At 45.5% G+C, this 14,424-nt stretch overlaps 1 protein-coding gene across 1 annotated transcript in view; it reads left to right on the top strand.

Moving 5' to 3' along the window:
• Positions 1 to 14,424, top strand: part of TMEM132B (transmembrane protein 132B) — a 155,600-nt gene that overhangs the window by 59,406 nt on the left and 81,770 nt on the right. Inside the window, exon 2 of the mRNA XM_060193291.1 lies at positions 9,121 to 9,307. Coding sequence (XP_060049274.1) covers positions 9,305 to 9,307 — 3 coding nt within the window. The 5' untranslated portion in view covers positions 9,121 to 9,304. The remainder of the gene's footprint in view (positions 1 to 9,120; positions 9,308 to 14,424) is intronic.

The raw sequence follows: 14,424 nt of genomic DNA on the forward strand, positions 1-14,424 counted from the left end.
TGTGGGGTGAACAGAAACCTATATCATACAGGCATTTTCAAAAGAACTGGCATAAGACATGGAAAACAAAATAGGCGAGCAGCAATAACCAGTGTGATGCCAAGGGGAACGTTTCTTGCCTCAAAGGGCAAGGCCTAGCAGGCGAAAGGACATTTCTTGCCTCTGGGAACGCTTCATGCCTCTATGGGCATCTCTTGCCTATTGGGGCGCTTCATGCCTCTGTGGGCATAACCTAATAAGGAGGGGGAGTTTTCTGCCTCTGGGGAAGAGCCTGCAGGCGAGGGGACATGGTCTATAAAGTCTCAAGACAATTGGCTGAAGTTAGTCTTTGAGAAACACAGCAGTGTGTACCAGTAAGTCCGATGGAGGTGTCAGTCCAAAGTAGCTGACCACAGAAGAAAATGCCAGAGGATGAAACGCTGCACGTCTGTCTCGATGGGGAGTGTCAGTCACCAGAATTTTGCTTTTCTGTAGAGAGTGAGCTTTGGAGTCTGTGAATCTGTTTCTTCAGGTCGTGCCAGGTCACCTTATTGGTTTCTGGGGGTGTGTTGTAGTCATTCCATCTTGTGGGCAATGTCAGAGAACAGGATCCAAATGGATTTCTAGGAATTCCATTTGAGTAGATGCTTTTTCATGTGAAGACTTTGACAGCTGAAATTCACGTACTTGTCAAACAAAACTTGTAGCAGATTAGAAGTTTACTATAATTGATAACTCCATTATAATTGGAAGTCCTTTCTAGTATGATTTTAAGGTTGTTTAAACAGTTTAAACTCAATAAAATGTGGAAAGGTAAACAGAAGAACCATGGTTAAAAGCCTCAGGCATGAGAATAATTAACATAATCATTGCACTATCTGCCCCACCCATAACTCATACAGTTTTCAGGATTAAACGTTTCAGATTCATGTCAAGATGTAAAAGAGAAATCAAAGGAGGGAAAAAACAATTTTTTGGATTGTTTCTGGATGTCTCTAGAAATCATGGCTGCGTCCAGCATTTTTTTTTTAAGTCAATGTCAAACAAAAATTCAGTCATTCAAATCATTCTCTTATGAAACGCAACTTGAACCAGATTATCAAGATCTCACCATGTAGGATTAAGAGTCCCCGGAGGGTGTCCTAGTCCAAAAAGCTCCTCGAAATTCCATTTAGGCTGCTTCTGACTGTTCCTGCTGGATTGCTTCAGGCACCCATTTTTAAAAGCGTCTTCCCATGGAAGAAAGAATCCAATCAGGAGAGTAGAACTAACCACGTGTCTCCATACTTGGGAACTGCCAGGGTACTCGAGAATGTTCTTCAAATTAGAGTAGTCCTTCTCCATGGGAAACATGCGAGAAGAAGTCCAGAAAGTCCCAGGGGAAATCCCCATGCATATCCCAAGGTCTACGATCACGGTCATAAAGAACCAAACTGTGGCCTGGAGCAAAATGTAGTCCTTTTCCTCAGGAAACATGGGAGAGGGAATCCAGAAAGTCCAAGGAGAAATCTCCGTGCATCTCCCAAGCTCTATGATCCCGGTCATAAGAAACCAAACTTCCTGGTCAGGGAACCAAAGTGTGGCCCAGAGTAAAATGTTCCAGAGACAGAGAAACTGTCTCATAATGAAACAGTAGAGGCTTTGGCAAACCTCTTCATAAGTAGAAGAGAAGATCATAGTGCATAGGTAGGCAAAGTCTTCACTTATCTGGGAGTTGTGCAGGTCCAGCCCCACGTTGGGCGCCATATGTTGTTTTCAACGGGTTATGTCGTTTTCGCCAGGCTGGCTTCACGGGCAGGTAACAGACGACCAGGGACTCATGGTTGAGCTGTAGGCAGTATCTCTTTATTCATGCAGGACGCAGCACAATCTAAGACGAGCTAAGCTAAACTCACGTACCCTAAAACTCACCACCGGCGAAAACAACAGTTTTTGATGTAATGTGGATGTATAAAGTTAGAAGATTCCAGAAGTATAGTTTCACTCCTATATATGTGTGGGTATGTGTTCCCACCACTGTTCCTACAGCCCTCTACCTGACCCATGTGGGTTTTGCTTTTTCCATTTTTAACTTTACTTTTCCTTCCTTCCTTCCTTCCTTCCTTCCTTCCTTCCTTCCTTCCTTCCTTTTTTTTGCTTCCAAGGTTATTGCTGGGCCTCAGTGCCAGCACTACGAATCCACTGCTCCTAGAGGACACTGGGTATTTTTTCCCATTTGTATTGAATAGTACAGAAAGAAGTTGAGAGAAGAGGGGGAGATAGAGTGAGAGAGAACACTAGACACCTGCAGAACTGCTTCGTTCACTGCTTGTGAAGCGACCTGCCACCCCCCCCACGGTTTTCACAGAATCAAAGAGATAGTATTTTTTGCAAGTTAATTTGCCTTCTTAGCTAAGTCCTACAGATGAGTTACACCACCCAACTGTTTTTTATTTGTTTGTTTGTTTTGCCTCCAGGGTTATTGCTGGGGCTCGGTGCCTGCACTATGAATCCACTGCTCCTGGAGGCCATTTTTTCCCATTTTTGCTGCCCTTGTTGACCTTGCTGTTTTTATTGTTGTCATTGCTATTGTAGGATAGGACAGAGAGAAATGGAGAGAGGAGGGGAAGACAGAGATGGGGAGAGAAAGATAGACACCTGCAGACCTGCTTCACCGCCTATGAAGTGACCCCCCCCCTTGCAGGTGGGGATCCGGGGGCGTGAATCAGGATCCTTGCTCTGGCCTTTGCACTTTGCACCATGTGTACTTAACCTGCTGTGTTATTGCCCAGCCCCCCTTTTTTGTTGTTTGTTTGTTTGTTTTACCACTTAAGGAAATTTTACTCTTATGTGTTATTTTTAGGATTGGCATTTATCACAAACAGGACCTATTTATTTACCAGACAAGAAAAGCTGGCATCTTATCTCTGTCTTCTGTCTGTCTGTCTGTCTGTCTCTCTTCATATATGTATTTGACCAGATCACTGCTCAGCTTTGGCTGCTGGTGGTCTTTGGGATAGACCCCCAGGTGTCTGGCATACAAATTCTTTCCACATGCAAGTCTGGTGTGCCAGCCCAACTTTGTCTATTTAGTCTACTAGCTAAACTAGCTGTGCCACTGAACTAGCTGTGCCACTCCCACAGTGTGGCACTGAGCAGATGGATGTTCTCGGGACTGCAGTGCCTTCAGTGCCATACCATGCTCTGCCCCCTCGGAGAACTTAGATTCATAAGATCCAGCAATGGTGTTTCTTGGCTTCCCCACAATGGAGTTGAAAAGCCTTGTCCACACAGATGCCTGCACATGGGTGGTGGAGGCAGCCTGATTGGCAACCATCTAGACTTGGAGGCTGTCAAGAAGCCAGCCCTTCAGTACACGAACAGACCAAAAAAAAAAAAAAAAAAAAAAAACAAACACCACACACACGGCCCAGACAATGGAGTACTATTTAGTGCTGAAAAGAATCATTCATGAAAAGACAGAGGAGGCCTGGAAGAAAGTTTAAAGCCTATCACTGAGTGAAAGAAGCCAGTCTGAAAAGACTACACACTGTGTGATTCCGATCCTGTGGCATTCTGGGAATGGTGAAATGATGGAGACTGAAAAAGCCAGAGGTTGCCAGGAGTTGTGGGGAAGAGGTTGGGGAGGTAGAGAGAGCGTGGGGGACGTCTTCGGCAGTGACTACTGTGACCCTGAAGCGGCTGCTACTTGTCGTTATATGCACATCCAGACCCTTCAGAGCCATCTGAATGTCAGCCGTGGGTTCTGGGGTGGGGGGTGATGGATTTATAGTGGGTTGGGCTGTAACAGCTGCCCCCCACCCAGTCTAGTGGGTGTGGGTGGTGGGAAGGCTGAGCCTGGGTGGGGACAGGGCTCTATGGCATCCTCTCCACATTGCTGTGACTCTCAAACTGTCCTGCAAAAATAAAGTTAAAACAAAAGTAGGAGCCAGGTTGAGTGCACAAGGCCGTGGGTTCAAGGCCTCGGTCCCCACTGATAGTGGGCAAGGAGGGGAGCTTCATGAGCGGTAAAGCAGTGCTGCAGGTGTCTCTCTTTCTCCTGAACTATCTGCCCCTCCCTTCTTTAATTTCTCTCTGTCCTATCAAATAAGAGGATAAAAGAGAAGGACCAATGGCCTCTAGGAGCAGTGGATGCATTGTGCAGTCACTGACCCCTAGAGATAACCCTGGTGGCGATAAAAAGAAAATAAGGAGGGGGCCAGGCTGTCGTGCGCCGCGATTAAGCGTCTGTGCCACCGTGTGCAAAGACCGGGGCTTGAGCCCCTGCTCCCCACCTGCAGGGAGGGTCTACACAAGCAGTGAAGCAGGTCTTTAGGTGTCCCTTCCCTCTCTGTCTCCTCTCTCGATTTCTCTCTGTCCTATCAAGCATAATAGAAAGGAGAAAGGAGTGGTCCTGGAGGTGGCACAGTGGATTAAGCACTGGACTCTCAAGCGTGAGGTCTTCAGTTCAATCCCCAGCAGCACATGTATCAGAGTGATGGCTGGTTCTTTCTCTCTCTCTTGCTATCTTTCTCATGAATAAATAAATAAAATCTTTAAAAAAAAAAAGGAAAGGAAAAAGAAAAAGGAAAAAAATGCCTTCTGGGAGCCAAGAATTTTTAGTGATTGTATTGAGCCTCAGAAATAATCCTGGTAGCAATAAGAGAGAGAGAGAGAGAGGGAGAGGGAGAGGGAGAGGGAGAGGGAGAGGGAGAGGGAGAGGGAGAGGGAGAGGGAGAGGGAGAGGGAGAGTGTATGGGGAGATAGCAAGAGAGCATAGTGGTTATGCAATGAGACCCTCATGCCTGAGGCCCCAAAGTTTAAGGTTCAGTTCCCCTGCACTGCATAAACTAGAGCTGAGCAGTGTTTTGGTGAAGGAGGAGGAGGAGAGAGGAGGAGGAAAGAGGAGGAGAAGGAAGAATTCCAGTCCAGTGTGTGGCAGACCCTCTCCCTCTCCTCCAAACAGAGGGCATGGACGTACTGACCTACGAGGAGGAGGAGTATGGCTCAGAACTCAGCTGGCTGGTGACATCTTGTCCTCCAGAATGCATGGACACCCCCTCCCTAGAATGCTACAAGGTATCCTGCTGGGCCTCTGAAGTGTGTTCAGTGAGCTCCACAAATCCTCACTGAATGACAGTTCCCAGGCCCCGTGCCAGCTGCTGCTGTCTGCACAGCAGCCCTACAGGCCCATCTTTGCCCTTCCAGAGTGGACAGCCTTGGGGGGTAGGGTTGGAGATTCAGTCTCTTCTTGCCTTCACTGTGAGTAAAGCTAGTCCCACTCTGGGCACTTGTTCAAAGCCACCACACTCAGAATTTACCTTGCTTTGCAGGCCTCTTTCAAGTAATATCCAGAAAAAGTCTCAGAAAAGAAAAAGACTCTGAAATTCAAGACAGCCTCTTCTACTTATATGCGAGAAGCTTGCCTCTCTCAGCCTAGAAACTCAGTACCTTCTAGAAGTTTGTGTGCAGAAAAATAATCTATGTCAGATGGTGCATATTGCTGGAGGGCAATTCAGGTTTTTGACTTTTTCTTTTTAAATATATATATATGTGTATGCACACACACACGTATAAGTTTTATTTTATTAGTGATTTAATAATCAACAAGATTGTGGGGTAAGAGGGGTACAATTCCGTACAGTTCCCACCGCCAGAGTTCGGTATCCCATCTCCTCCATTGGAAGCTTCCCTATCCCAATGGGAGTGCAGAAGCTGGGAGGTCTGGCTTCTGTAATTGCTTCTCTGCTGGGCATGGGCATTGACTGGTTGATCCATACCCCCAGGCTGTTTTTATCTTTCTCTAGTGGGGCAGGACTCTGGAGAGGTGGGGTTCTGGGACACATTGGTGAAGTCATCTTCCCAGGGAGGCTAGGTAGGTGTCATGGTATCATCTGCAACTTGGTAACTGAAAAGCATCAACGATATAAAGCAGAACAAATTGTTTAATAATCAGGAACCTAAAAGTAAGAGTATAGCAGATGAGATTTGGGGTCTTCATGTTGGAAGAAGTTAAGAAGTCTATTTTAGGTATATTCCAAGGGCCCATGACTTTACTAATTTTTGCCTGAGCCTGTCAGCTAGCATTCAGGTTGGATAAAAGTATTATCTGGGGAAATGGTGTACAGAATTGGACCAGAAAGCTTTTCAAATATTTTATTTATTTACTGAGAGATAGGAAGAGATAGTGAGAGAGAAAGAGAGAGAGAGAGAGAGAGAAAAAAACCAACCAGAGAACTTCTCAGCTCTAGTTTATGGTGGTGCTGGGGATTGAACATGGGACCTCAGAGCCTCAGGCATGAAAGTCTTTTGCAGAACCATTATGCTATCTCCCTACTCATTATGCTATCTCCCTACTCATTATGCTATCTCCCTACTCATTATGCTATCTCCCTACTCATAACCCCCCATTTCTTTACTTCTCCACCCCAGTCACTGCAACCACCCCCCTTGCTGTCACCACAAGGGCTTTGCTGAGACAAGGCTGCTGGGACCCCTGAAAATGAACTGCTGGGTCCCCCGCTGGGTTGGGTCCCCCCCATCTCTGTCTGTCCTGTCTCTGCTTCCTTCTTGCTGACACATCTGAGCTCCACTTCCACCAGGGGGTCCCAGGATGCCCAAGAAAAGGCTCAGCTCTCATTAGAGTCAAGGTTTCCATGGGAAGCAGGGATTCTAGAAACAAGTCTTCATGGGAGGAGGCTGTGTGCTCTCATATGTCCTGCCTGCCTTCCCACACATGTGCGCACACATATATGCATGTCCTCTTTCCCTCCCTCCCTCCCTCCCTCCCTCCCTCCCTCCCTCCCTCCCTCCCTCCCTCTTTCTCTCTTCTACGCTGTGGGGGAAATACCTAATGAAAATTTCATGGTTAGAACACCCACTGCTTCTGATTCCTCAAAGGCAGTTGATAGTTATTAGAGTGAGGACCTCATAAAAGACCTTTCTACATTTGAAAGACTTACCGAAAATAAAACAGGAGCAGGTCAACTGTTAATCAACCCACTGCCATAGAAATGGAGTTCTTTAGCAAGTAAGTTCTTAAGCCTGAGAGGGAAAAAAAACAAACAAACAGAAAAAAAAACCCTTCTTCTTGTGTGGGAGAAATGATGTCTTGAATCAGAAATGCATAGGCTCAGCAAAATAGCTCACTGGACAATGTACTTCCTTTGCAGGACGTGAGGCTCAGGCTGTGAGCAGTGCTGCTGTGGTGTCTTTGCCTTTATCCTTATCTCTCTGTCTCTGTATCTTTCCTTCAGTCTGAAAAAGCCAGCCTTAAGCAGTGAAGCCCTGGTAATGGTGAAACAAACAAACAAACACACAAACAACAACAACAATGGCTCAGCCAGTAGGGCCCACATGGTACCATGGAAGAGGATTCAGGTTCAAGTCTCTAGGTACCCCACCTTTGGGGAGGGAGCTTCACAAGCAGTGGAGCAGTGCTTCTCTCTCTCTCTCTCTCTCTCTCTCTCTCTCTCTCTCTCTGTACCAGCAACAGGAACAGGAACTGTAGAGTCAAGCGGGTCCTAAGCCCCAGCAATAACCCTGGAGGCAAACAAGAAAACAAACAAAAGATTCAACACAACTCCCACAAAACAACAAAACAAAACAAGATGTATGCACAGTAGTGTTCTGACTGCATGGCTATTCCAATCCTTTTTTTTAATGTTTAATTCTGTATTTAAGATCAATTCATAGAAGCTAATGTTCAAGCCAAAAACATAAACTTCTATGGCTCTTGTAATTAGTTGTGAAATATTTTTAGTTTTGAGTTGTAAGAAGTACAACTTCAATTTTAGATAAATAATATGCATTTAAAAAATATATTTATTTATTTATTCCTTTTGTTGCCCTTGTTGTTTTATTGTTGTAGTAAATATTATTAATGTCGTTGTTGTTGGATAGGACAGAGAGAAATGGAGAGAGGAGGGGAAGACAGAGAGGGGGAGAGAGAGAGACACCAGCAGACCTGCTTCATAGCCTGTGAAGTGACTCCCCTGCAGGTGGGGAGCTTGAACCAGGATCTTTGAGCCAGTCCTTGCGCTTTGTGCCACCTGCGCTTAACTTGCTGCGCTACCGCCTGACTCCCTATAATATGCAGTTTTGTTCTCACATCCTATGTATTGATTTTTCAGTTGAGAATGGTGTAATTTCAAGCATAACGTATTTGTTTTGATCATGTTCAGCTCATCTATTTTTTCTTTTGTTTCTGTGCTTTTTATTTACTTAATTTTTTTCCATTGCAGAGATTAATAGTTTGCAGTAATGATAGTTGTTGTTACATGTGTAAAATTCCTCAATTTTCTGCAAGACATTCTCAAATACAGCCTAGGTCCTCCTCCACCGTCATGCGCCAGGACCTGAAAACAACCCCCCCTACCCCCCCCAAGTCATTTACTTTAGTGCAATACACCAAACCTTGTCTAAGTTCTACTTTGTGTTTTACCTTCTGTTTTTATTTCTCAACTTCTGTCTATGTGTGGGACTACCCCATATTCATCTTTCTTTTTCTGGCTGATCTCACTTAACATGATTCCTTCAAGCTCCATTCAAGATGAGGTGAAGAAGGTGAATTCATCATTTTTAATAGTTGAGTAGTATTCCATGGTGTATATATATACCACAACTTTCTCAGTCACTCATCTGTGGTTGGACACCTCAGTTGCCTCAAAGTTTGGGTTATTACAAATTGTGCTGCTGTGAACATAGGTAGACAAAGACGATGCATGTGTTTGATTCCTCATGATATATCCCCAGGAGAGGAATTGCAGGGTCATAAGGTTGGTGCATAACTTCTTAAGCCAGTCATCTATTGATGGGCACTGGGGCTGCTTCCACGCTTTGGCCACTGTGAATAATGCAGCTGTGAACATAGAGGTGTGTATGTCCCTCTGAATCTGTGTTTCAGTGTCCATGGCATAAATGCCAGGCCCACTTTTCACCGAACCCCAGAGGTGGACTGGTTGTCCCTTGTGAGATCTAGGTCATGACAGGAAGCCTGTGAATTTGACCTTTTGGACAGTGGTCTGTGGACGTGGATGATCCCGCTTTAGGTGGGATGACGAGGAGGAATGGGGTGATTCCTTGCACTTTTGATGTTCTGTTGAATCTCTGTTTTTATTTTATTTTATTTTAATGGCTCTTTAACATGCTCCTGTTTTGCAGGGCCAATGGCTCCTTCTATGAGCTCTTGCAAGTGGACTTCGGAATTGACAACAGCAGTGACCTGGCCGGGGCACAGCCCATCACCTGGCAGGTGGAGTACCCGGTGGAGGACTCCTTGAGTGGGCTGGTGGTCTCCGAGATCTTTGTCAGCCAGACTTCCTATGTAGGCATTGTGCCTCTCGCAATGGTGAGAAACCCGGGATTCCAAAAACCCGTCCTGGGACGTTTTCTCAGAGTGTATTTATTTATTTATTTAATTTATTGGGGGGGGTGTTATTGGTTTACAGTCAACAGTAAAATACAATAGTTGGTAGAGGTGTAACAGTTCTCAGTTTTCCACATAACAATTCAACCCCCTCTGGGTCCTCCTCTGCCATCATGTTCCAGGATTTGAACCCCCACCCCCCAGAGTCCTTTGATTTGGTGCAGTACACCAACTCTGTCCAAGTTTTGCTTTGTGTTTTTTTGTTTTTCAATCTTTTTTTTTTATTATTAGTGATTTAATAATCATTGACAAGATTGTGGGATAAGAGGGGTACAAGTCATATAGTTCTCTCCACTCGAGTGCCATGTCCCATCCCCTCCATTAGAAGGTTCCCTATTCTTTATCTCTCTGACAGTAAGGACCAAAAATCTCTATGGAGTGCTGTTGTCTTTGAGGATAAAGCAGAATAATCAAAGGACAGAAGGGACAGAAGAAGGGACAGAGAACTGGCTTTAGCCAAGCTGGTAGGGAAGGGGCCTATCTACCAGGAGCAGGAGGCAAAGGGAAGGTGTTTGGGGGGACAGGCAAGAGTGAAAGACACAGAGAAGGGGGGCGTGGCTGCATTAAGACAAGAGAGTTTGTTTGTTTATTTGTTTGCTTTGCCACCAGGATTATTGCTGGGGCTCTGTGCCTTCACAATGACTTCATCATTTCCTGTGACCTTTCCCCCCATCTTCTGATAGAAACAGAGAGAAATAGAGTGAGAGGAGAAGAGAAAAAGAGAGACACCTGTATTATTGTTCCACTGCTCCCCCCCCCCATAGGTCGGACCAGGGGCTTGAACCCGGGTCTTTGAGTATGGTAGCATGGGTGCCACTGCCTGGTCTTCATTGACAAGGATCTTTATCCTGACATCCAATGGAAGTATAGAGGCTAGAAGTGGCACCAGATTGCCCTAGAATATTGGGGTATAGGTCCCCACATTTTGGCCCCAGATATGAAAATGAAACTATTTGAAGATACTGAATCCTTGTTGGTATGCTTCTAATTCTGCTTCTAAAAACCCCTTCTGTTTCATTTGGTTTAATCCCCCCTGCTTAACACTATTCTATTTACATAACTAAGTACCAGCATGCCTGTATGGCATTGGTTTAATCCCCCCTGCTTAACACTATTCTATTTACATAACTAAGCACCAGCATGCCTGCAGGGCATTGGTTTAATCCCCACTGGTTCATGTTGTCTTTTTGCTCCGCCCCCTCTTGTAGTACACCCTGATTTGCACCAGTCACTTTTCGCTCCACCCTCTCTGTGTCACATCCTGTTTACACCCTACTTGGCAGTATATATAATGACAGTTTTGTGAGTTTTCAGTTTAGTTTTAGTTTAGCTTAGCTTGACTTAGTTTGTGCTGTGTTCTGCATGAATAAAGAGATAACTGCATACAGCTCAACCATGAGTCAGTCCCTGGTCGTCTAACTCCCGCCCGTGAAGCTCATCCCGACAAATCCTGGTGACCACACTCTCCTGTCATCAGGGTGGGGACTGGGTACTATGCCTTCCTGCAGCAAAGCTGCCAGAGGTTGGTGGTCCCAGGTATTTTACTTGTCTACTCACATCCTATCCCCGGGGGGGATGTAGTCCACCAGGGACGGAGGAGTGGACAGCTTCCAGTCATAGCTCCACATCCTCCTCTTTCTAGCCTCCAGGGCAGGGAGGAGACCTGAGAGCAGAGTCCAGCTGCCTCTGGTTGTCCCTGTGCCTTGGAGCGACTGCAGTGTCACCTCTTTTCCTTTTGCATCTTAGGAATTTCAGAGTCAGGGTACCTCTTTTGTCTTTTGTACTTTAGTGTAATATGAGCCAAGTGGAACACAGCAAATGTGAACAAGCTTAAAATATCAAGACAAATATGAAGATTCACCCATGTAGAGAGAAATTGCTGTAATGGAGTGGAACAGTTTAAATTCTGGTGTGGAATTAAGGGCCATCCTCCTGAGTGTCTAGACTCCAATATATATATATATATATATTTGGGACAAACACTTTGACTCACAGTGACTACTGTTGCAACTGGTGCTACACCTGATCAGTCTCTTCTCATTGTCTTCTTGCAGCTTGAAGACTTAACTTCTTACCAAGTGTGAAGTTACCTTCTTTTGTCGCTCTATTTCCGTCGACTTGCTTTGGTTTTGTGTCTTTAAAACTTCATTTTAGTGGCACCAGGAGGTGGCATGGTGGTAGAACTCTCTGGACTTGCAAACGTGATCCTGAGTTCAATTCCTGGAATTTCATCTGCCAGAATGATTCTCTCTCTTATGAATATAAATAAAACTATTGTTTTAAAGCTTTCTATTTCTATCTTATTGGCTAGAGACAGAGAAATTGAGAAGGGATGGGGGAGATAGAGAGGGAGAGACACAGAGACACACCTGCAGTCCTGCTTCATCGCTCCTGACCATTTTCCCCTGCAGGTGGGGGCCAGAGGCTCGAACCTGGGTCCTTGGGCATACTGTACCTTGTAGTGTGTGCACTTAAGCAGGTGAGCCACTGCTTGTCCCCCCCAACTATTTTTTTTCAAAATGTAAAAAAAAAAAAAAATCAAAGACCATCTATTATCTGTCCTCTGATCTTAATGTCCTAGAGATTTACTTGGGGTTGAGTCATACAAGGGGGAAATTCTGACTTCAGATTGGTTGGCAGTGGAACATTTTGGCCAAGAGTACAGACTCTTGGGGTCAACCTGTACCAGCTGAATTTTAAACTACAGTATTGACTAGCTCTCTCAGCCTGGGTAGGTCATTCGGCCTCTCTGCCACCCGGTGCCGTCTTCTTGACAACGTGAGGAGGGGGTTGCCTGCCTCAGAGGGTTTAGTGAGGATGGGGTGAGATTCTGTGGGTGGAGCCTCAGCATGTTTGTCTGGTCTGTGGTGCACACTCAGCCCATAGCCACCATTGTTTTTGTCATGCCCCTGTGCTAACTGACCTTGTGTAGGTAGGTATAGCTCTAAGACTTTAGGTGAAGATTGACACAAGTTCCGTCTTGGCCAGGTGCATTGTCTTCTTGGAGGAAAGGGAAAGTTGGGCTTGCTGAGCCGGATGAAGCATGATGCAGAGAGGCTGAGGCCATGAGACCCCAGCAGTTTTGGGCTCCCTTGTAAAGAAAAGGAAGGAGAGAATACTGTTGGGTGGGTGGCCTGTGGTGACTCTGCCCACTAGATGTCTCATTCAGTCTCATTGCCCCCTCTGAGGAAGTGCTCCTATCCTGGGGCTCAAGCCTATGTTTATGCCTTAGGACTTCGCTGCCTCTGTTGTGTAACCCTGTATGGTGCTGGAGGCCATTGACTCCCTTTGGGTAGCAAACACTGCTACTTCGTGAAGGGAAATGTGCAGCTTTAGGAGGCCCCCAGACGTGGAAGGCAGGGTGCAAATAGATGCAAAGGCTAAGTAATACAGTGGCAGTGGTATGTATCCATCTCTCCATCCATCCATCATCCATCCATCCATCCATCCATCCATCCATCCATCCTCCATCCATCATCTATCTATCCATCATCCATCCATCATCTATCCATCCATCCACCCATCCATCCACCCATCCATCCATCTATCCATCCATCCATCCATCATCCATCCATCCTCCATCCATCATCTATCTATCCATCATCTATCCATCCATCCATCCATCCATCCATCCATCCATCCATCTATCCATCCATCCATCATCCATCCATCCTCCATCCATCATCTATCTATCCATCATCCATCCATCATCTATCCATCATCCATCCATCCATCCATCATCCATCCATCCATCCATCCATTCATCCATCTGACATCCATCATCCATCCATCCATCATCCATCCATCCATCCATCCATCCATCCATCCATCCATCCGACATCCATCATCCATCCATCTGTCATCTGTTCACCTACCTATACATCCATTCATCTATTCATTAACTCATCATTCCATCCTGCCACCTACCAGATTAATTGACAGCATTTATTTTAACATAAACTATGTGCTGACCTGCTACTTTTGGGGGAGTGGGCAGGGAGCAAGTGATGGAAACAATTAGCATTGAAATCAGGTATGGAAGGCATTTCCATTTCAAGAAGAGCAGCATGCAGATGGCCAGAACCTTAAAAAAAAACTCATCTTGTGGCCCAGGCAGTGGTGTACCTGGTTAAGCACACACATTACAGTGTGCAAGGACCCGGGTTTGAGTCCCTGCTCCCCACCTGCATGGGGACACTTCATGAGCAGGGGAGCAGGGCTGCTCTTTTTCTGTCCCTCTCTGCCTCTCCCTCCTCTCTCCATTTATTTCTATCTTAATAAAAATAGAAAGGGGAAAAATTCTCATCTTAAAAAGAGCAGTCTACAATGAAGAGGTCATAACCCAGGGTAAAAAATAATATTTTCCGTAGCATTTCAAAAATGTAAAATAAAAAAAGCAGTCTTTGTGCCATCTTCTCTGCGGTTGGGAAGTGCCGTGTGCCCCGTTTCTTTTCTGTCCTCGAGTTCACTTCAGGAAAGTGCATGTTTTCTTTTTCCCCACCTCCATTCCTTTTCCACTTCTTTTCAGCTTTCTGCCCAATTATCAAGATTTGAGCTTGCAGATTTATATCTGTGGGTGGCTCGGAGTGGAAGGCTACGGCTCACCATTCAGTGGCAGTTCCTAAAAGTAAAAAACCCAGCTCTACACATGCACATAAAAAAGCACATTATCTTTTCAGAAAGGTTGGAATCCAACAACGAACACACTCAGCGAGTTTCTAGGCAACTGGGTACATGGGCTCAGCGCAGGAAAAAGCAAGAGAGAATCAGATTCCTTTTGAATCATGTTAGCTTGAAACTTCACAAAGCCTGGAGGCACAAATACTTCTTTATTTCAGATAATGCTCGTGCGCCCACTCTTGTGTCCTGGTGAATGGGGACAAGCGGGCACATGGAGTCTCAGCTCTTGGGAGCTCACACTGCAGGGGTGGAGCGTTCTGAGTTCAAGAAAAAGGCAAATATATCCACTCACTTCAGATGGCCATGAGCCAGTGCCTTGGAGAAACTCTTGTTGGATTGGGAGATAGCAGAGGGAGATA

Source organism: Erinaceus europaeus, chromosome 6, assembly GCF_950295315.1.
Source record: "Erinaceus europaeus chromosome 6, mEriEur2.1, whole genome shotgun sequence".
Classification (NCBI taxonomy): domain Eukaryota; kingdom Metazoa; phylum Chordata; class Mammalia; order Eulipotyphla; family Erinaceidae; genus Erinaceus; species Erinaceus europaeus.